The sequence below is a fragment of the Phyllostomus hastatus genome, unplaced genomic scaffold (assembly GCF_019186645.2).
Source record: "Phyllostomus hastatus isolate PE091 unplaced genomic scaffold, TTU_PhHast_1.1 phas_contig_37, whole genome shotgun sequence".
NCBI classification, from domain to species: domain Eukaryota; kingdom Metazoa; phylum Chordata; class Mammalia; order Chiroptera; family Phyllostomidae; genus Phyllostomus; species Phyllostomus hastatus.
Window position 1 is genome coordinate 7,212,456 of NW_025333867.1, and position 22,958 is coordinate 7,235,413.

A 22,958-nucleotide genomic window follows, 5' to 3' on the forward strand; every position below is an offset into this window, starting at 1 on the left:
TACCTAATTCAGCCTGAAAAAACACATCTGGACAAGTAGATCGCAGAGAAAACTTACTACTTGCTGTTCATGTGCTGCAAGTAACAGAATCTCCCAAGTTTCTGTGATCTAATAAAACTTAAATCATAAGGAAATAGATTTTTGAATTGATAAGCCCATCAAAGTGGTAAACATGTTCATAATCATTGTCCAAACTCTTAATTTAGGAAAACCCAGCCTATATATATCAATTGTATGTAAATGGTAAAGGCCACCTGCGAAAGGTTATTGCAATCTGCATTTAATATAGGTTAGTCAGTATGGATGGACCTGGAGAACATTATGCTCAGTGAAATAAGCCAGTTAGAGACAGACAAATACCATATGATTTCACCACTATGTGGAATCTAATGAACAAAGTGAACTAACAAGCAAAACAGAGACAGACTCATAGATGGAGAACAGATGACAGCCAGTGTGTTGGGGGGTGGGGAGGTTAGGGGGTGGACGGATTGAACAAAAAGGAAAAGGACTCATGAACATGGGCAACAGGGTGGTAATGGCTGGGGGGAGGGAGATATAAAAAGACTAAATGTTAATGGGAAAAATATAATAAAGATTAAATTAAGCCCTGGCTGGCATAGCTCAGTGGATTGGGCGTGGGCTGCAAACCGGAGTATCGCGGGTTTGATTCCCAGTCAGGACTCATGCCTGGGTTGCAGGCCACAGCCCCCAGTGGCCAGGCATTGATGTTTCTCTCTCTCTCTTTCTCCCTCCGTTCCCTCTCTAAAAATAAATAAATGAAATCTTTAAAAAAAAGATTAAAAAATAATACAGGTTAGTTCAACTAGTTAATAGCTATGTTGTGGTCTAATGGTAACATAGAAGTATTTATTTGTACAAAAAGATGCTTTGTGAAATTATGTTTTCTTAATGATTGTTACTTATGAGATTTTGTAGTGTTTTAGCTTTTTTAAGCTTTCATTTTGTTCTTTGTACTTTTATGTGTTATTTTAATCCATTCTAATAACATTGTTCAATTTTTCACAAATTATAGAATAATATTTTTAAGAGGAAAAGACTAAAGATTCACAAGGTAAATGTGCTAAGATGCTTAACACTAGGTAATATGGGAGAATTGAAAAATAACTAGTTTCTTCTTTAACTTTTTGTACTTTTAAAATCTCCAAAGCTTATGCCCTGGCTGGTATAGCTCAGTGGATTGAGTGCTGGCCTGTGAACCAAAGAGTTGCCAGTTTGATTCCCAGTCAGGGCACATGCCTGGGTTGAGGCCCTGGTCCCCAGTTGGCATGTGAGAGGCAACCACGTATCAATGTTTCTCTCCCTCTTTCTCTTTCCCCTCTCTCTAAAAATAAATAAACAAAATCTTTAAAAAATAAAATAAAATCTCCAAAGCTTAGAAATAATGTTGCTTTATTCACTGAAAAATAAAATCTGCCCTTACTGAGGTACAGTACTTCTTTTAGAAGCTTGAAAGCATTATCCCTATGAAGGGATGTTCAATAGAATATTCTGTGAAGAACAGGAGTTCTCAACCTTGGCTACACATTACCATTATCCAGAGCTTCATTTATTTTTTAAGTGATTTGAGAGAGAGAGACAGAGAGAGACAATGATTTTTGTTGTGCCACATATTTGTGCGTTCATTGCAATAATCTTGTATGTGTCCTGATGGGGGATGGAACCCGCAACCTTGATGCTGGAACCAACTGAGCTACTCATGTAGGGCATTTTTAAAAATATCAATTCCTGGGCCTCACCACTGACCCACTAAATTCAGAATATCTGGAAGATGATGAGCCACAGTTATTGGTAATAAATTCCACAGGTGTTTCTGACATGTAGCCTGAGTGGGGAACACTGATACAGATGAAGGCTTGAGCTGAAGATAAAAACTGAAGAATGGAATTGATTATCTCATTGACTTGGCCTTTGTATATTCCCTACAATTTGCATCAGAAAAAAAAATCAATTAAGGTTTTGCTGGGAGGAAAAGAATTTGCAAAACTTAGTGACTTCTGATTCTATGAGTTCTTCTAACCAAGACCACCAGCTCCACTAGGGGTGGGTGGGCTTGATGGCATCAGTTGCCAGACCCAGGCTTCTCCCCAAATGCCCCCCCCACCACACACACACATTTCCTAGTGAACCCTCCAGGGCTGCTTCTCTTGGCAGACTCCGTGAAGGACAAGCTCTATTATGTCCCATAGGCCAAAGGAAGTCACATAGCCAAAGCCAGACTCAAGGAGTAGAGAAACTTTCTTTACCTCTTGATGGGAAAGCTGCAGTCATATTGAATGAAGGTGTGCATATGACAGTGGGATGAATTCATGAGCATTTTTTTGCAACATATAAAACTATATTCTTCTTTTAGCAAAGACATTTGATAAAGCCAGATAGTTACTGGGACTTAAAAATTTTTTTTTCTAGTTAATTTTGGGAATGCACATTTAGCTTTCACTAGAAAAGAAATTTAACAGTAGTTAAGCCATTTCTAAAATAGCTACCTGCCTACAATGGTCACAGAAGCAACATTTAAAAAATAAGGAAAATATAGAAAATGACAAAGGCTAAAATGAAAAATCACTAGTAAACTCAATACTCAGATATTTTAGTATATTTCTTTCCCTCTCTGTTTTCATCTAAAAGCATATATTTTTATGTGTTTTTACTGCTTTTATGATTGGCTCTCTTTATGTAACAGCATGCCATGGTTTTTCAATGTCATGAAGAATTCTTCACCATAATTTATAATAGCTCTGTAGCATGCCATTATTTGAATGTGCTGTGATTTATTTAGCAAAGCCTCAAATTATGGGCATTTATAACATCTCACCAGTAATAATAGTTCATTGTTTTATGAATAAAACTGATAATGATATGATATTTAATGATAACTGATACTTTTAAAGCACTTGCTATGTACCCAAGCACCATGCAGAGTGTTTTAAGTACATTGTGCATTTTGCAACTCCATGAGGTACTGTTGTTATCCTCATTTACAGACAGGGAAACTGCATAACAGAGAGATTAGATTATCTGTCAGTAGTCTCGCTGTTAGTAATTGCAGGCACTTGAACCGGGCAATTGAGTATCAGAGTCTCTCCTCCTAACTGTTCTACTATACTGCCTCTTAAATAGTAATTTACAAATAGCTTCTTTGGGACAAATTCTAATATCTGGAACTGTTGAGTCAAATCATACACACATACATAAAAGTTTTGTTGCAGAGTGTCATATTGTCATTCTAAAAATTGCACCTGTTTATACTTGAACTGTCAGGTCTGACACCCACACTTTTCTCTCCCTTCTCCACCACTGGATACCAGCCTTTTCTAAGCCTTTGCCCGCTGACAGGTGTGAAAAGGGGAGTGGGCAGGGACTATATGGGAAATCTCTGTACCTCCTCAATTTTTTCTGTAAACCTGTAACAGCTCTAAACAAAAATATTATGAAGTATATTTTAAACCTTTTTTAAAAAGAGAGAGGCTATTTTAGGATTTAAACTTTAGTAATTATAATTCTTAAGAAGTTTGAGCTTGTTTTCTCTTTTCTTTTTGTAACATTCACATATGTAATTAAAGTTTACAAAGGTACAAAACTTTGGGCAATGAACACTTTACATTCATTTTTCAAACATTCACTCAGCCCATTATCCCCAAACTGACTACAAAGAAGTACAAAGGGTTACTAACTGTGGCAGAACATAAGAGGCAGGTCAGGGGAGGCAAGTGCAGATTGGATGACATAAGAATATCCAGCCTGTTTGTCAATATCATGAGGCAAAATTAAAAATCTTTTATAAAAGAAAATAAATTCATCCAATTAAATACTTAATAGGTGAAAGAACATTATAGGGTATATAACATTTTCTTTACATAAATTTTCATACATTAAATTTAATGCAGAATACCATGTTTCAATTCCCATTTGAGAATATCATAATATGTACTTCTTGGTGAATCTAGATGCAATAGGATGAATATTTAAATAGATTTTAATGATCATGTCAAGTTTGTATTTGGTCATTATTGTTTCAATTCTTTAATGTTTTTTTTCATTCACTGGACTAACCAAATTTTAGAAATAAAATCCACAATCAAGGCATATATAGTGCAGCTATTTCTGAGAAAACTAAATAGCATGGTCATGAGTGTGTCATTAAAAGAGTTGTGGTTAAATAAACAAGCAAACAAATGAATCAAATGACTGCAACTCATGTATGAGAAAGTTACAAAGGACAATGTTATGAGTTTTATATGGTGTGTTTGTATTAAAATAAAAGAAATGTGGATAATGTGAGTGAAGTGTGCTTGATTATAAAGAAATGAAATTCCCAATTAGCACTGAACTCTGTTTAGGAGCAGTGTATTTGTTCTCCTATTTTATATCAGGAACATATGTTCATAATGTACCAGCTGTGGTTTTGATTTACTAAGAAATGAAATTTATAATTCTCATTCATCCTCCCTTGTATTAAAATCTTCGCTTTAAGACCAGACACTTTGTGCCCAGGAATATGGCATTGCAAATTTACTAAAAATGTACCCATTGATAATAGGATAAATGTACTAAATTCATAAAAGAAGAGGATTTCTTCTTTAGAAATTAAAGCACTAAATTATAATTACATTCACACACAAGCCCCAGCTCTTCCTAGGCACAGCGGTGCAACCTGAGTCCACTGTGTTAAGATAAGTGTGTCCTTCATACCCTCCAATGGTATTTAATTTATCTCCGAGTAAACGAATCCCCACTGCCTCTCAGCTGATGCTCACAGGTGCCACTGCAGTCCTATACCTGTTTTGGGATCATATCTCTCCTTACTGTCTGAGAGTCTGGAAGTCAAGGTGGGTGCGGGAGCATGATGTCCTTCCATAGCACACAGCAATCTGTTCCAGGTAGTTACTCCTACTCTACCTCTCCTTTTTGACATTTGTGCACAGAGTGTCCATTTATTAGTATGAGGATCAAAACATTCTACTCACTTGAACAAGCACTTCTGTCATGACCACCAATTACATAAAGCTTTCTACTTAGTACTGCCACACCTCTGTGCTCCTAGGGGTGTACATAGTGGCAACAAAATTCCACTGGCAAGCCTGAGGGTTGCATCTTTGTGCTGTATTCAGATAGCTCCAGTCATCATGCCTTCCAACTGCATACACAGCATCTTCCAATGCTGCCACACCCAGGCCATGCCTATGTGTGGACATAGGGAGGCTTCACACTCCCAAGTTTTTATTTTTGGGTTTGTAGCATTCTACAGTATTCAAAACCTTAAGTCCATCTCTTCCTCCAAACACACAGTGTGTCATCTAACACTGCAACACTGCACTGCAGCCTCCTCCCATTGATATTTGCCACAGGAGTCCATGGATTTGTAGAGATCATACTTGTGAATGTTTGTCGCTCCTTTTGTTGAATACATTCCTCCAATGGCAAATGGTGTACCAACAGTTGACTTCCTAGGTTTTGTCCAAGGACTTTGTAACATGGGTCGTTTCTCTGGTAATAAATGACACTTCATTACTTCCACGAGGAGTTTCTGACATTCTACACCATCCCAGACAAGTACATTATTTTCCATGTCTACCAGGAACCTGTGGCATAAGAAGAGGTAGCCTATAAGCCAAACATCTACTGAGATCTTTCCATCTCTGTTCCAAATCATGAGGGATTCAAGTAAAAAGTGCATTCACTTCTCCTCATTGGGAATGTTGATGTCATCACTGACCAAGCCCTGCAAGTTCACTGGCTGGTAATAACACAAATTCCTGGTTTTGAATCACTCCATGAAATGTTCCATAGTATAATTGTGAGCCACTTTATGCAAACCTTGGGCATCAGCAAAAGAAGAGATTCCAAGACAGGTTGGTGGGTGAAGCTGCTTCATTAAAAACTTCCAGCAAGCTTCCGAAACCTGTGAAAGCTGAAGAAGGCAAACTGCAGATAATAGGGACTCACTATTTTTTTTAATTCAGAGCGGCCCGTATATGCATACTGAATCAGGGACCATGGTGAATTCGATTCTACACCTTCTGGTTTTATTCTTCTCTTGCTTCCGTGACATCATTGGTAAACATGGCAGCAAGATAATCTGAGACAGAGAAGAGCACCAATCTATGAGCTGAAATTCTTCTGCCATCACCAGCAATTAGAATTGTACCACATAACTGTTTATGTCTCAAGTAGTTTTCCTTCTCTTGTTATTTTTAAGTGTTTGCTCAGCATGATTAAGGGCTTGGAAAATTTCACCTGATGAACATGGTTCCATAGTATGGCAGGATGATAGTGTCTGACTGCAGAGGGCTCCTGAGGTGGCTGGGGTCACGCAGTGCAGGGACAGGGCGAAGGGGAAGGGGCAGAGGAGAAGGATGCTCCGCCCCTCGGGATCCCCTAACCCCTTCCTGACAGCCTCACCACTGGCTCTTGTCCGCCAGGGTTGGTCCACTCTGACTCTCAAGCTGCACCAGGTGAGGGAAACTCTTTCTGAAAACCAGAGGAGGCTGGGGGTGGTGAATGGGCGGGGGCACAGGCTCCTTCCTCTGTGGGGCACTGGCACCAGCAGCTCCCCGCCCCTCGGAGTTAGTGAGCATGCCTTAGAGACTGCAGCCACCTCCTACCTTCGGTTTGGTATTCAGGCTCACTCGCATCAGCAGGGGGTGGGATTCTGGGGAAGTGAAGGGAAAAACGAGGGACGTCGTGCGGTGCGGACTGAGGCTGTTTTTCTTTTTCTTAATTGAAGTATAATTGACATATAATACTAGTTTCAAGTATACAACGTAATCATTGGATATGTGTATGTATTGCAAAATGATCACCACAGTAAGTCTAGTTAACATCCATCACTACCTATGGTTACCAATATCTTTTCCTTGTGATGAGAACTTTTTAAGATTTACTCTCAGCAACTTCCAAATATACAATACACTGTTATTAACTGTAGTCACCATGCTGTACATTATATCCCCAGGATTTTTTTTAGTTTGTTTTATTATATTAGATCTTCGTATAAGCCAAAGTATGGGGAACTAGGTGAAAAATGACCTATTCAGGAAATTCCCAAGAGGGTGTCAGGACAGCTGGGTGTGTGTGGACAGTGATGAAAGATGTGGTGGGGAAACAGTGTCGCAAACTATAAGTCAACAGGGCCAGACAGACAACAGGGCGGCCGCAGAACCTCTGGCTCCCTCAAGCCCCAGTGAATTGCTGTGGACAGACACTAGCAATCCAGACTTGCATGAGAAATCTGTTTACCACTGTGTTCCATTCACCTTTCTTTGGTGGTCAAACCAAACACACCCATCAGGTGTGGTTTATGGGCTGCTTGTAGTCTGGGGACAAGACTGAAAAATGTCCTTATGTGCTTAGTGAGTGTTTTGGTATCTTCCTGGTTGGAATGTGATCTATAGCAGCAAACCAATGAACCCAGCCAGGCTTACAGTTCTGAGATGGCTGGGGCTTGATTAGTGACAATCTTTTTTTTTTCTTAATGTTTTTTACTTATTTATTTTTATAGAGAGGGGGAGGAAGGGAGAAAAAGAGGGAGCAAATCATCAATGTGTGAGAGATACATTGATCAGTTCCTTCTTGCGCACACTCAGCTGGGGGCCTGGCCTGCAACCCAGGTATGTGCCCTGACTGGGAATCAAACTGATGACTTTTCAGTTCACAGTCTGACACTCAATATACTGAACCACACCAGCTAGGGCAATTAGTGACAATTTTAAGCAAAAGAAAAAAAATGCCAGTTGAGGTTTTTTTTGGAAGGACATAAATGTAAAGCTGGGTCCAGAAGTGCAAAGGCAGCAATGTAAAATGAAAATGGGGGTGAGGAGTCCGAATTCGAGTAAGAGGTGGAATAGTACCAGCAGGAAAGGTCTGGGATGATGCAAACCTGCATTTGCTTTCATGTGGCATAGACTGAGTGACTGGTGGACACCTTAAAATGGCTTGAAGGAACAGACATTAGATGGATGGTTTGAAGTAATCCCACATCCCCCACATAAAAGAGCAACAGGGTTAACACTGATTATAGACTCAACCATCAGGTGGTACTGCCAGTGAAGTGGGCACTCTGGAGCAGAGACTGCTTTGTAGCTGATTAAAACAGTCTTGGTGAAAAATGTGGAGCACCTGAGCTAGGACAGTGCCCGCAGAGGAACGCAGCACTGTAGGCAGCCAGGGAAGGCCTGAAGAACTGAGCTGTCAGTCAAACAGAAGTCAGTTGAAGCTCAAAAGAAAATCAGTTGGATGTTTACTGGACTAACTGTGGTGATAATTTCACAATATACACAGACTTTAAATCATTATGTTCTGCACCTGAAACTAATGTTAAATGTCAATTGTATCTCAATTTAAAAAAAAAGAAAAAAAAACCTCTGGGTATAGGACCCAATAATTTTTATTTTAACAAGCTCTCTAAGAAGTTTTGATATATTCTTAAGTTTGAAAACAGTACTTCAAATTCCTTCCTTCCTTCCTTCCTTCCTTCCTTCCTTCCTTCCTTCCTTCCTTCCTTCCCTCCCTCCCTCCCTTCTTTTTGTTCAACAATTTGCAGTGTATTTGCTAGTTATTTGGCCACATGTATGAGAATGACTCTGTTTATACACCATGCACAGTGTTCTGATGTTTGTTTAGACATTATGGCATTCCTGAAACACCTGATAACAGTCTGATGTGAGACAACTTCCCTCCTAATTGTCCCAGGAATCAGCCTTGCCTGACAGAGCTCCCTCAAAGGGTCCTCTGCCACTCTCAGTGAATGGTTTGGGCAGACACTATAATGTGCATTTTTGCTGCTAAGTGCTTTTATTAATCTTTAAATAAAAGGCTCACTCCTTTTGTTTGAAAGGCTACTGGATCTCAAACTTTCATGAAACAACATGATCATAATGAATTTGCTAACTGCTTCATGCTTTACTCACAAAACTTCACTCTCAGGTAAGCAGGATAACTTAAGGAAAGTTACAAAGGGAAACTAATGACCATTTTCATCTGCTAGAGATGTGTGATGCCAGAGAGAGGACCCCTTAAACAGAACTAGTGGGAGGAAAGAGTGAGAAATAATAACAGAATAGTGCATATAATTATAAACCAGTTGTTCTTCATTTTAATATCTTTTCTGCATTGAATTAGCATAATTTTTCACTAAAGACAAGCAAACCAGATGAAAGGAAACTTATTTTGCTTCGACATATTAAAAACAAAAAGTACAACCTATGCTCACACAGGTCAGTCTTCTAAAGAATGTACAGAGGGAAGATGCTGACAAATTATTTATCCAAGTTCATCCTCAGAGCACTGGAGTTCAGAAACTTGCACTGTGCCACACTTTTGGGTAAGGAAATAGTTGTTAAAGGTTGACTATTTTTATTCCTTTCTTTCCTCATTAGCATAATTTTGATGCAGCCCTGAATGGGTCAAATTTGGTGTTCTCCTCTCACATGCTAGAACAATTGTTTGTTTGTTTTTTAATAAGCCAGGGAAGACTTGAAAAGCTGCCAGTAGATTGGAAATCAGTTGAGGGGTCCTGTACAACACAAAATTTCAATAGTCTTAGCTGGAAGGGATTAATTAGATTTGGATTAATTATGAAGGAGAAGGATTTTGAATAATATTACGGTGTAGTGGAATAAACAAGGGAAGGTTGTCAAGCTACAATTCTGGAAGCCGTGCAGCTGAAGACCTTCACTACCTTGGAAAAATTTGCCATAATTTAAGGGGTGTTTGAGAGTTAAAGATGATAAAAAAAAAAACAAAAAGAAATGTAGGCAGAGGGCTAATGGATCAGGGTCAGGATTGTAATGAAATGTGAGCTGTTCTGGGACAAGCATTGCCCAGTTTTCAAAATGTTCCATTGACCTTGTTCTTCACCAGAAGACTGTCCAGGAAAGACTCTTGAGTAGAGGTGTCTGGGCTGCTAGTAAAAATATTAATGAATATAAACCCAATGGATAGAGTAGGCTGAAAGTTCTCAGAACATCTCATTCATGGCTTTACCCTACCATCTATTTTAGAACATGGAAGGCATGCAAAAAAACCATTAAGGAGGTGGGGGAAGTGGGAGAGGGCAAGGGGAGGGTAAATGGTGATTGAAGGCTTGGGGTGATGAACACACAATACAATATACAGATGATACAGAATTGTATACCTGACACCTATATAATTTTATTAATCAATGTCACATCAATAGATTAAAAAAATAAAAAAGATGTAGGGCAAAAAAGAAACCATTGAAAAAATGAACAAATTATCTTCAAATAAAACCAAGAAGTTATTTAGCATGTCCACACTCCTGAGCAATTAAGTTTCCTAGGCTTTAGTTTACACAGCTTGGAAATAAGGGGGAAAAGATTAAAATACTAAAACATTAAAACTTCTAAAATCCCTTTGAGTTCAAAACTCTGGATTTTTCTTCCTTTCTCCATTACATCTTTTCTTTTTACAACCAAAGAAGAGTCAGTTTGTGGGTCATTATCAGAGGTGAATGGAGTGCTGTCACTTGAAGGATGTTAGGCCATTTATTATCTCAGGTACTACAGAACTCTAGAAAATACCCACATGAAACAAAGTACGATCTTATGTTTCACGTTTTAACAATCCCAAGTGATTAATGAACCTTTGGTAGGTGAAAACAACACTGTATCTTTTCATTTCTAAATACTCACAATGAGAAAAAGAGGTTATACGTTATTTAACACTGCATTTCTCAGTTATTAGCTAATTTCCATTTTATTGTGAAAGCTAATAACAATGAACATTGTATGTTTTTGCATTGTGTTGAATTATTCTTACACTACCACAAGCACAATTAGCAAATCAGTGAAGCAAGTAATCTTCAGATGTATGTAAAAAACTTTTACAGATATAAAGGCGGCCCTGGCTGGTGTGGCTCAGTGGATTGAGCTCCAGCCAGCAAACCAAAGGGTCACCAGTTTGATTCCCAGTCAGGGCACATGCCTGGGTTACCGACCAGGTCCCCAAAAAGGGGCACAGGAGAGACAGCCACACATTGGTGTTTCTCTCCCTCTGTTTCTCCCTCCCTTCCCCTCTTTAAAATAAATAAATGAAATCTTAAAAAAAGATATAAAAGTGCCCTGGCCAGGTGGCTCAGTTGATTGAAGCATTGCCCCATATACCAAAGGTTGCAGGCTTGATCCCTTGTTAGAGCACATACCTAGGTTATGGGTTTGATCCCCAGTCAAGGCATGTACAGGAGGCAACCAATGTTTCTCTCTCATGTTGATGTCTCTCTCTCTCTTTCCCCTTCTTCCCCTCTCTCAAAAGCAATAAAAACATATCCTCAGGTGAGGATTAAAATTTTTTAAGTAAAAATATAAGAGCAATACAATAATGGCATTAAAGAAAGTTTTATGAATTTAAAACATTTTCATTTCACATGTAAATATTTATACACAGTTTTATTAATAATGTAAGATTTCATGTTTTAACCAAGGGTGATTTTACCTCCCTGGGGACATTTGGCAATATCTGGAAACATTTTTGATGGTCACACCTGGGGATGGACTAGGGGGATGGGAGGCAGTGATACTGACATCTAGTAGGTAAAGGCCAGGGATGCTGCTGCCAAACATCTACAGTACACAGAGCAACCCCCACAGCAAAGAATTATCTGCAAAAAATTACCCAGCCCAACTGTCAGTAATGTCAAGGGTGAGAAACTTGCTTTACAGTAAAAAAGCAATGTCTTTTACAGCTATATGTCCCCATGATTTTAATACAGGGTTTATGTTTTCAACCATTTATTGAGTAGCTATGTATGCTAGACTGTATGCTAAGCACAATATGCACATTATCTTATTTAATGCTAACAAAATCCTGTGAGGTTTTGAAGGTTAATACATGATGTTTCAAAAAAATTACACAACTGTTGGTCACACAGCCAGTAATAGTAGATAGTGATTTGAAATGCCTTCTGTTTGACTTAAAAGCCTGTGCTGTTAGCATGTATAAATAATGTCATAATAAACATTTTCATATACAGATTTTAACACTTTAAGAATTATTTCCTGATTTTCCTTCATTTAATGTGGGGCAAGGTTGCTTCCTGCCTATTTTAAGTAAATGTTTCAAACAATGTATGATGAAAGCTTAGGGTGGTGTGGACCACTTATATTTAGAAGCTGAGGTGTTTTCTTTTTAATAAGTTGAAAACAGTTTAATTTAAAAGATGTTTTTGCTGGTTGGTAGAGACACACTGTGAGTCCAGCAGAGGTGCTGGGATCTTGGTAGGGCTCACTATGGAGCAGTTGTTGAGCTGTACTAAATCTTCACTGTGGACTACTTTGCAGGATTACAGTCAGAACTTCCAACAGGTTTTCCAATGCCCATGATGGCGGCAGAGTGGGTGGATACTACATTCACTTCCTCCCAGGACAAAATTGGAATTACTAAATTATAGAACAATCATCTTTTTTAAAAAAATTATTTTTGGAGAGAAGGGAAGGAAGGGGGAAGAGGGAGAGAAACATCAATGTGTGCTTGCCTCTTGTGTGCTCCCCACTGGGGACCTGGCCTGCAACCCAGGCATGTACACTGACTGGGAATTGAACTGGGGACCCTTTGGTTCACAGGCTGGTGCTCAATCCACTGAGCCACACCAGCCAGGGCCAGAAAAATCATCTTGAATAACCAGCTGAAGACTAGCTGAAAAGAAGTCTCATAACCAAGGATTTCCAGAAGGCTATGGCAAGAGACAAAGGACACTATGTAATGATGAAGGGAACAATCCAACAAGAAGACATAACCCTAATAAACATTTACACATCCACCATAGGAGCAACTAAATATGTAAAACAAATCTTGATGGACTAAAGGGAGAGATGAACAGAAATATAGTTGTAGTTGGGGATTTTAACTACTGATTTTGATGGATAGATCTTCCAGACAAAAAATCAACAGAGACAATGGCCTTAAATAACACACTCAATCAAATGGATTTAATTGATATCTTTGGAGCATTTCACCCCAAATCACAGAATATACATTCTTTTCAAGTGCACATGGAATATTTTCCAGGGTAGATCACATGTTAGGACATAAAACAAGTCTCAATATATTTAAGATGACTGAAATCATATCAAGCACCTTCTCTGACCAGATGGTATGAAACTAGTTATCAATCGAAGAAAAAAACTGAAAAACACCCGAACACATGGAGGCTAAACAACATGTTCCAAAACAATGAATGGGTAACAATGTGATCAAGGAAGAAATAAAAAGATACCTTGAAACAAATGAAAACTATAACACAACAACTCCAAATCTATGGGACACAGAAAAAGCAAGGCTAATAGGGAAACTCATAGCATTACAGGTCTGTCTCAAGAAACAAACAAAAAAAACTCATATAAATAATTGAAATTTACACTTGAAAGAGAACAAGAAAAGTTCAAAGGGTGTAGAAGGAAGGAAATCATAAAGATCAGAGCAGAAATAAATGATACAGAGTCTGAAAAATATATAAAGATGAATGAAACCAAGAGCTGGTTCTTTGAAAAGATAAACAAGATTGACAAACCTTTAACCACACTCATCAAGAAAAATAAGAGAGAAGACCTAAATAAATAAAATCAGGAGTGAAAGAGAAATAACAACTGACACCAAAGAAATACAAAGAATTGTAAGAAAATATTACAAACAACTGTATGCCAACAAATTGGACCTGGACAAAATGGATAATACCTAGAAACCCACAATCTTCCAAAACTGAATCAGGGAGCCTCAGAGAATCTGAATTGACAGATGACAACTACTGGAATTGAAGCAGTAATTTAAAAACTCCCAACAAATAAAAGTCCTGGATCAGTGGCTTACAGGTAAACTTTATCAAACATTCAAAGAACTAACACCAATTCTTCTCAAACTATTCTAAAAAATTCATGAGGATGGAATATATGCACCCCTCTGTTCATTAAAGTGTTATTTATAATCACCAAGATTTGGAAGCAGCCCAAGTGCCCATCAGTAGATGATAGTAGATGAGTGGATAAAAAAGCTGTGCTGCATCTACACAAGGGAATACTACTTGACTCTAAAAAAGAAGGAAATCTTATCTTTTGTGACAGCATGGAGAGCATTATGGTAAGTGAAATAAGCCAGTCAGAGAAAGACAAGTACCATATGATATCAGTCATGTGTGGGATCTAATGAATAAACTGAACAACCAAAATAGAGATAGACTCACAGATAGAGAGCAGGATGACAGCTGTCGGGGTTGGGCTGTGTCATATATTCTTTCAAGTTAGTGTTTCTGGTTTCTTCAGATAAACTCCCAGAAGTGGAATCACTGGGTCATAGGCAGTTCCATTTTTAATTTTTTGAGGTTACTCCATGCTGCTTTCCACAGTGGCTGCACCAACCTGCATTCCCACCAACAGTGTACAAATGATGTGTTATAGTATTGTACACATGCAACCTATATAACTTTATAAACCAGCATCACCCCAGTAAATGCAATAAAAAGTAGAAAAAAGAAATTATTTTCTTAGCATTTACAAAACTATTGGTTTAAAAGGTTAAAGGGAATTGGCAATTATGGTGGTTTTTCCTACCTTGTTTTCAAATTAACTCTCCAGAGTTGTACCATTTCACAACACTACCATTTAATTGTGAGAAAATCTCTCAATAAACTGACATCAGCATTGACTTTTGACATTTAAAAACAAAATTCTGTGTTTATTTAATAAGTCAAAAAGTACATATCTGAGCCTAAATAATTAGGAGTTGCTAGAATTTGTTACCAGATATATGTCTCCCCAAATGAGAGCCACACTGTGTAAGAAAAATAAGAAAGTCAAATCAATATAAATAAAGCTTATTTTTCAAAGAATCATCTTCATTTATTCAACAAATGAAGTTATTTGACTAATAAAGGCTGAGCCCCAAGAAAAACATTTCTGGTTACTCTGTAAACTTTATCTCAAATCTTTTGTTTAAATAAGCCTATGAAGAGAAAGTAGGAGAATTGGACTTTATAGTTTAAAATGTTGGTGTGTCCTTTTTGCCACATCCCAGGAAGAATAAAAAATAGATCTTTCCTAGGATACTTGTGAATTGAGGGTAGACTATTACCCATACACCTCACTAGAATCTACCTTCCTAGAATCTTGACGGTCAATAATTATAATCATAACAGCTATAATAATAATATAGTCATCTAGTCCAGGATTTTTAAAATAGTAGTTGCATCCCATTAGTGGATCCAGAAATCATTTTAGTAGGTTTTGTCTAGTGTTTTTAACATGAGGCTAGACCAGAAAATAATGTAAAATAAGCAAGTGCATTGCATGTAATAAGCCTAAGAATTATTTTGTAAAACTTTTGTTTGCACTTTGAGTGTATGATGGTGGTTTGCAGTCTGAAAGGTTGAAAAACCACTGATGTAATCTGCCTACTTCACTTGAAAGGTGAGCCTGAGTGACACTAAATGATATACAAGGATACAGAGCTGGTTAACGACAAAGCTGGGCTGAAAACTAAGTTCCTCAATTCCATGGCCAGTCTCTATCCCATCATGGGGTTTGCTGAAGGCAAATCTCTCAAAGAAAAACAAGAAACAGTTAGGCTTAGTAGATGCTGGTATGGAATAGAAGGAACAATTGATGTTGGCACAGGTGGTGGGATCAGTAGCTTTGGGTCTCCGAGTATCTTTTCATTCAAGCCAAATTAAATTACTTACGCAATGTATAATGGGTACACTTTACATTTAAGTCATTCAATCTTTTGCTTGCCATTATCTCTTCAAAATAACAACCAAGTGAGGCCCACACATTATCTGAACTGAGCTGTCACCAGAAATCTTCAGTGTTTTTCTCCCCACTGAGCTCATTGTACCAGGCAGGACAGATGTGGGGAATAAGATGACTGATGGCCACCTTGGCTATTGCCAGAGGGCAAGCTGGCACAGGTTGGCTCTCACTGAAAGAGTAGAAGAAATACATTTAGATACTGAGAAGTAGAACATTATTTCACCATAAATTATGGTGGCCTATTGGGAAGCCAAGGCAGCAACCAGGTCTGTCTGATCCACACATGAGCTGAGTGGTCCTCACCATCAGCACTAAAGACTGAGTTGATGGGACAACCCTTTGTGCCATACTCATCTATTCATTCCTCTAACATTGATCCAGTGTTTCCTGAGGGCCAAATGCTGTGACGTGAAAGGCACTGTGAGGACTGAACTTCTGCTCAACAAGACTTCTCCCCATAACAGCTGGGCCGATTGTCTTCAAAGAGCTGATTTGAGAGGTACATTAAAATGCACATATTTGATATATTCCTGCAGTTGGTCAAGTTTGTTACATTAATCAAAGGATGTAAAGGCATGTAGCACCAGATTTCTTCATATCAGTAGAATTTGATGGAGAATAAGAGAGTGAGTCTAACTCAGAAACTTGATGAAAGCTGAGAGGACTTCAAGGAGAGAAGGAAAAGGATCTGTGTCCTCTTCACAGCATTGATGATTGTCCAGAACTTTTGAGACTTGGTAATGCCTAGGAATCCTCTGGGGAGCTTATGGAGATGTTCATTCTGGTGCAGGAGGTCTGGATGGGACCTGAGATTCTGCATTTCTAACAGGTTCCCAGATGATGTGTCCTGGCAAAGAACCACTCTGGAAAAGCAAGGCTTCGTGTCCATTTCTGGAGACATTTCTGTGTCTCAGTATTATTTGTAAAAAGAGACAAACTGGAATTCAACTTAATGCTTCTGCTTTGAAAAATGTCATGTTTTATGCACAAACATGAATAATATTTAAACAGACAAATTTAAGATTTGTCATCAAAAAGAAAGTATAGAAGTTGAGGTTTGAAATTTTATTAGTAGGAGGTTAATAGGTATTATGTGTTTATTTTAAAAACACCAGTCATTAATTATGAATGTCACTATTTTATCTCCAGAATAATGGAATGTGATTCTGAGGAAGAATCAGTTTGTGTTGATCAATGTCAGTGAGAATGACAGAAGAAGAAAAATATCTTGTTCTTTTAAACGTGTAATCAGTGAAAAGAGTGTAAGGGACCTTTCGCCATGGCACTGTTTTATTCACACTTTTCTGCTGCAGGTATTTAATTGGGATATTAATCCAATCTTGCTGACATGAATAAATATACTAAGTTACCTTTTTGTTTTCCAGACTGCCCTCTCCCCACCCCATCTTAACCAAGGCAAGCTTTATTCCAAATTTTTTTTAAATATGTGCTGAGAACAAAACAAAGAAGCTACTTTGGGGATAGGCAAACACATAAATGAATTTTTAAGTATTGAATGTAAATCAAAACAGAGGGAAGAAATATTGCTTAATAAGTAGCATTTTTCCCAAATATTTCACATGCATGAGCAAAGTTTCCAAGTTTGGCAGCCAGAAGAGAATATTGACTTGTACAAAGTCCTTAGGGGTAAAGACTCATGCTATTTTACAGGAGTGTTGTGCAGAATTTAATTTTAGTTGGGAAACTTCCGTACAATTCTGGATTTATATCATTATATAATTATCATGAGGCATCAGGACAAAAGAACAGAGCCTTTTTTTCTTCTGAAAATACACGTTTTTGTTTATATTCTTAAAGAGGAAATACTTTTATATGCCTATCCAATTAAACTTTAAAAAATATTAGTCATGTCTAATTTTTTTCCTTGTTAAAAAACATCCATCATCTTGGGTCACTTTTTCTTATTAGCATGTATTTAGTTTTCTATTTGCCACCATAATAATTTCCCACAAATTTATCAGCTTAATGAACATAAATGTGTACGGTTTGGTAGGTCACAGGTCCGAGATGGGTCTCACCAGGCTAAGATCAAAGTGTTGATGGGGCTGTTTCTTTCTGTGGGTTCTGGACAGGATCTATTTCCTATGTCTTCCATCTTCTAGAGACCCCTGCATTCCTTAGCTCCTTCCTTAATTTTTAAATGGCAAAGACGAGTTGAGTCCTCATATCACACCAATGCAGTCAATTCTCCTGCCTCCTTCTTTTATTGTTAAAGACCCTGTGATTACATTGGACCCACCTGGATAAATCAGGCTACTCTCCCTATTGCCCAGTTTAAAGTCAGCTGAGTAGCAACCTTAGTTCCCCTTTGCCACGTAAAACACAGCATATTCTCAAGTTCCAGGAGTGAGGATGCAGAGTTCTTTACATGTATGAGTATGTTTGGGGAGGGGAGCCATTATTCTGCCTACTGCAGTATGTCTTATCAATATTTAAGGTCTAAAAAGAAAGGACTGTTGCAATTTGAATACAGATATCACTTGTGTAATGCCATTACATCAAAATTATGTTCAGATCAAACTTCTCACTGGTGAAAAGTGCTGTGGCTCTTTTGAAGTAAAAGATTCCTCCTCTAGTTGCATTTGCATTGATTCCCATATACTCCTTTTCCAGTAATGAAAATCTTGGGGTATAACTACCCCATATGATTAAATAAATGGACCCTTTTTTTCTGGGAACTATCCAAAATGTAATGAGATGAAGAGGGTTATTTGAGGTAGCTTAGCACAGTGTTTCTCAAACAGGGCAATTTTGCTCTCCCAGGGGATATTGGACAATGTCTGAACATTTTTTATTATTACAGTTAGAGGGTATGTATTATTGGCCTCTAGTGGGTGCAGGTCAGGAGTGCTGCTAAACATCATGCAATGCGCAGGACAGGACCTACAACAACGGATTATCCAGCTAAAAGTGTCAATCAATAATACCAAGTTAGAGAAATCTTCGCTTAGCAAGATGACAACCTAAAACTCCCTCCACCCCCTTTTTTTACTATTTTTAAAAAAGATTTTATTTATTTTTTTAGAGAGAGAAGAGAAGGGAAGGAGAAAGAGAGGGAGAGAAACATCAATGTGTGGTTGCTTCTCACGCATCCCCCAATGGGGACCTGGCCTGCAACCCAAGCATGTGCCCTGACTGGGAATTGAACCAGCAATCCTCTGGTTCACAGCCTGAGCTCAGTCGACTGAGCCACACCAGCCAGGCCTCCCTTCCCCTTTTTAAGGGTAATTGTTTATGTTTCAAAACAGGCCAGCAAAAGCATTTGGTCAAAGACCAACTGAAAGAAATAGAGATGAGTGGATCAGTGTACACCAATCTTATAGGAAAAACTCAAAGCTCAAAACCCATTGTTTGGGATAGACAATTCATCATTGTTATTGGGTAGTCAGGAATCGTGTCTGGTTTCTCTCTGTCCCCAGTTCTCAGCACAGTGCTTGTCAATACCAAATGCTCAAGAAGTACATAAAAAAGAAACTATAGTGTGTTAAAAGATTTGTTTATGAGTTCTAAACGTAGTGAATAAGATGTCTTCCTTCTGTATGCCTAATACTGCAACTCCGTATAAGAGCAACCATGAAATTGCTCTCTTATCAGCACTAAGAACCTAGAGTAGCCTGCTTCCTGGTCCTTCACTATAAGATAGAAGCAGCCTAGAAAGTCCTAAAAGAAATTTAACATTAGCATTTAAAGTAAGTTTAGTTAAAAGCCATTGAGACACCAAAACTCCCCAACTTTCTCTTCTACATCTTGGTTTTACACTACAATATCTCTTAAGTTCTGCTTTTCAGGCTTGATCACACACTATGAAAATCAGTAGACTGTTTTTACTGGTGGCAAGGCCAGGCTCATAACCACTGACCATTCATGTCATAAGCCTTTAGGGTCTTGCAACAATGATGAAAAATCTGATGTGAAAGATAACACTGAAAGAAAATGACTTGTGGGGTTAACTGATGAAATTGACACCCTTCTCTCTTGGTTCTTGTTTATGCTTTTCTTTTTTATCAATATTGCAGGTGTCCCTGGCTCCATGCCAAATGCATCATGGACTGGTAACCTCAGAGCCGTCAAGTGGATTGACATGGAAGATAAACACGGAGGTTGCCATGGTGAGGCATTTGTTTTACACTTTGAGGCTATGCCCCTTGTTGGTGCTGGCATGAAGACAGTTATGGAATACAGGGTTCTGACTGAGAAAACTGCTGGTATCTTTAGACCTATCAGTGGGTTATTAGAAGAGTAGCTAGAGGCTTTAAGACACAGTCCTTGAAAAGTAAATTTAAGCATTTCACTGACCTTGTCCAGATAGGTTCAAATTATAATGGTACTTTCCTCTTGCTAGTTTCTGCTCTCTTTTTATTGTTTATTTCTCTTTTTGTTCTTTTTGAGAGTGCAGCAGTCAGGAGAGGAAAGTGGTCAGGGTGCATAGTGATGGCATGCCATCACCATGGAGCAGGCTGGACTCCCACCCATCACGTCAGCCTCTGCTCTCTCCACAGGCAGGCTTCCAGTTGGGAGGTGTTTGCTGTAGCTCCAGCATGATGGCAGGTGACACCAATGAGAGATTTCTCTTCCAATGGATAAGAACTTGAAATTTTAAGTAGTTTCATTTCTGTAGAATCTTACGAAGAAGGGTTATTATCAGTCCTGATACATTTCATTCAAACTATTGCCGGTTGCATGGTAGGCATGTGTATTTGTCTGCTAGGGATAACAAAACAAATTCATTTTATACATTACCACAGACTGGGTGGCTTACACAAAGTAAATTTATTCCCTCGTTGTCCTGGAAGCTAGAAATCCAAGAGCAAGGTGTCCTCAGGTTTGGTTTCTTCGGAGGCCTTTCACCTTGGCTGATAGATGGCCATCTTCTCCCTGTCTCTTCACATGGTCATCCCTCTGTGTGTGTCTGTGTCCCAATCTCTTCCAGTAAGGACACCAGTCATACTGGACTAGGGCTTACTCATATGACCTCATTTTAATTTAATTACCTGTTTCAGTATCGCCACAGTCTGAGGTATTGGGGGTTAGGACTTCAACATATGAATTTGTGGGAGGGGACACAATTCAGTCCATAATAGCACACAATTAAGATGTATTCAGTGAGTGAGTGATTAAGTGAGTGAACCAATGAGAGAATATGGAAGTTTGACATTTTTTCACTGAAAAAATGAGGCTTTTCTTCCTCCACCCTTCTATTGAATCCATGGCTTCACTGACTAGTCCATCTTATCCACACCTAATTGTAGATTGCTGCTTTTCTACACCTCTCCATTACTCAACCTCATTCTTATGAGTCCCCTCCCACTGTGGATGGCGATGTCCTCACATCACTGTACAGAAATTTCAATCCATTCTTTAGCACATTCATACATTTACCTTAATTATCCTACATTTTCTCCAGGGGGCAGTTCTTGCCACCTGCCTTCATTCTCATCATGGCCTGCCTGTCTACTGGAAGGAGGAGAATGGGGAGGAGATTGCTTTGCTCTTAGAAAATGGACCATCACTGTCAGTCGGAGCCCCAATATTTGGGATATGTGTCTTCTCCACATCCTTCTATAACCCCTATTATCCTCCCTCTAGAACCACTGCAGTCATCCTCTGATCTGCTTTTCCATCTTCTCTCCAGTTGCAACCCCTGAGGACTTCTGCATCCACAATGGGGACCCATGTTGCATTCCTTTGCAGCTCTAGCCTGCCCCCACCATAGAAGCTCCCATTCCCACTGCACAGCAGCCATGCCCACCCCGCAAGTTGAGCCTTACCTCAATCTCCTTGTCACCACCTTTATCCAGGTCCTACCCCAGCATAGAGGGTATAGGCTAGTCACGTTTGCATTTTTGTAGGAACCTTTACTGATCATGTGGCAGGTGTGGCCATGAGCGTAGCCTCTGGCCAGGAACCTACACTGGGTACAAAGCTTGGGTAGTCTAAGCCCCTCTCAGACAAATATCTCGCTTTTCTTCTCTTGGTACCTGTTATGCCAGTGAACACCTGAAAGTCTTATCAGGTTCAGAGCATAGAAATTTTTTGTCCCCCAAACCTCCATAGAGGAAAAAGAAAGGAGCATAACCCAAAGGAAGTAGAATATTACATGTCAAATCAGCAAGTCAGTAATACAATCTGGACCTTTCCCCTTGGCAGCGAGTAATAGGATTTGTTCTAAACCCATGTGCATACATACTTTGTAAACCCTCTTAGCACTTAGAATCACAGGGTACCATTTAACTCTATGGTCTTGAACTTAGAGCTCTCATCTCTGATTGCAATCTCTTTGTTACCCTACTAATTTCCTTTACCAATTTACATACCATATGTATTTACTTTTTCCCAAGAACAGAATAGAAACTCCAAGAGGGCTAACATTTTTGACCAAAGTGTTCATTGCTATATCCCTATGTTAAATATGTTGGTTTTTGTTGTTGTTTTAAATGTGTTTGCTTTTTTAAAATTGGGATTTCCAGAGGTTCAACTTTTCCGCTTCTTCCTTTTACTAGTTTCCTTCCAAGGACTCCTTGTCCGGTTTGTGTACTCTGTCAGCCATCCCATGCTGTTTCCACTAACATTTTAGGTTCCCTTGCCACATGACCCTACAAGGCTGATTCCTGCCCTTAATTATTACCGTCACCCGCTTTTTGCCACTTGTGTTTCCCTAAACAGAACATTGCTGGCGAATGGTTAAGGGACCTGCCATCTAACCAGCTAGGTGCTCTTGGCTGCCTACTTATCCTTTTATTTACCTCATTATTTTCCTGGTGTCCTTCTTTCCTGCATACACTATTTTGGCTTTCCTGCTCACCTTTAAACTCTCAATTTTATGCTAAACCAACCTTTCCACTATCAAAAAATGAACATTTAAGCTCTAGGAAGAACTTTTAAGACATTTCATCAAAATGTCCTTATCAATTACTTTTTCGTATCATCCTTTTACTCCATCTTAGAGTATTTTGGGTACATTCTTTTATTGTTCTCTCCTGGTTCAAGAGGAAAAGTTACCCATCCTCACAACCGAGGTCACCATCTGTGGTCTCAGTTATGTGTGGGTCCCCTTAAATTATCTTCTTGATCTCTTGCATCCCCAGTGTCTTCCCCTCTGCTGATTCTTTTCCTTCTCTCTGGTAGTATGTACACTGCAAGTATCACCTCTATCCTGAAGAC

The 22,958-nt window shown here is 38.8% G+C and overlaps 2 protein-coding genes and 1 pseudogene across 3 annotated transcripts in view; 2 read left to right on the plus strand and 1 right to left on the minus strand.

The window, feature by feature from the left end:
* Positions 1 to 19,901, plus strand: part of LOC123820763 (N-acetyllactosaminide beta-1,6-N-acetylglucosaminyl-transferase-like) — a 67,266-nt gene extending 47,365 nt beyond the window's left edge. Inside the window, exons 2-4 of the mRNA XM_045841699.1 lie at positions 9,237 to 9,343; positions 16,158 to 16,275; positions 19,814 to 19,901. Of these exons, the coding sequence (XP_045697655.1) occupies positions 9,237 to 9,274 (38 nt within the window). The 3' untranslated portion in view covers positions 9,275 to 9,343; positions 16,158 to 16,275; positions 19,814 to 19,901. The remainder of the gene's footprint in view (positions 1 to 9,236; positions 9,344 to 16,157; positions 16,276 to 19,813) is intronic.
* The window catches only part of LOC123820762 (N-acetyllactosaminide beta-1,6-N-acetylglucosaminyl-transferase), a 108,738-nt gene that overhangs the window by 81,601 nt on the left and 4,179 nt on the right, over positions 1 to 22,958 (plus strand). For both annotated transcript variants that reach the window (XM_045841696.1, XM_045841697.1), the window contains exon 2: positions 19,814 to 19,906. In XM_045841696.1, coding sequence (XP_045697652.1) covers positions 19,814 to 19,906 — 93 coding nt within the window. The remainder of the gene's footprint in view (positions 1 to 19,813; positions 19,907 to 22,958) is intronic.
* LOC123820711 lies at positions 4,634 to 6,298 on the minus strand (annotated as a pseudogene).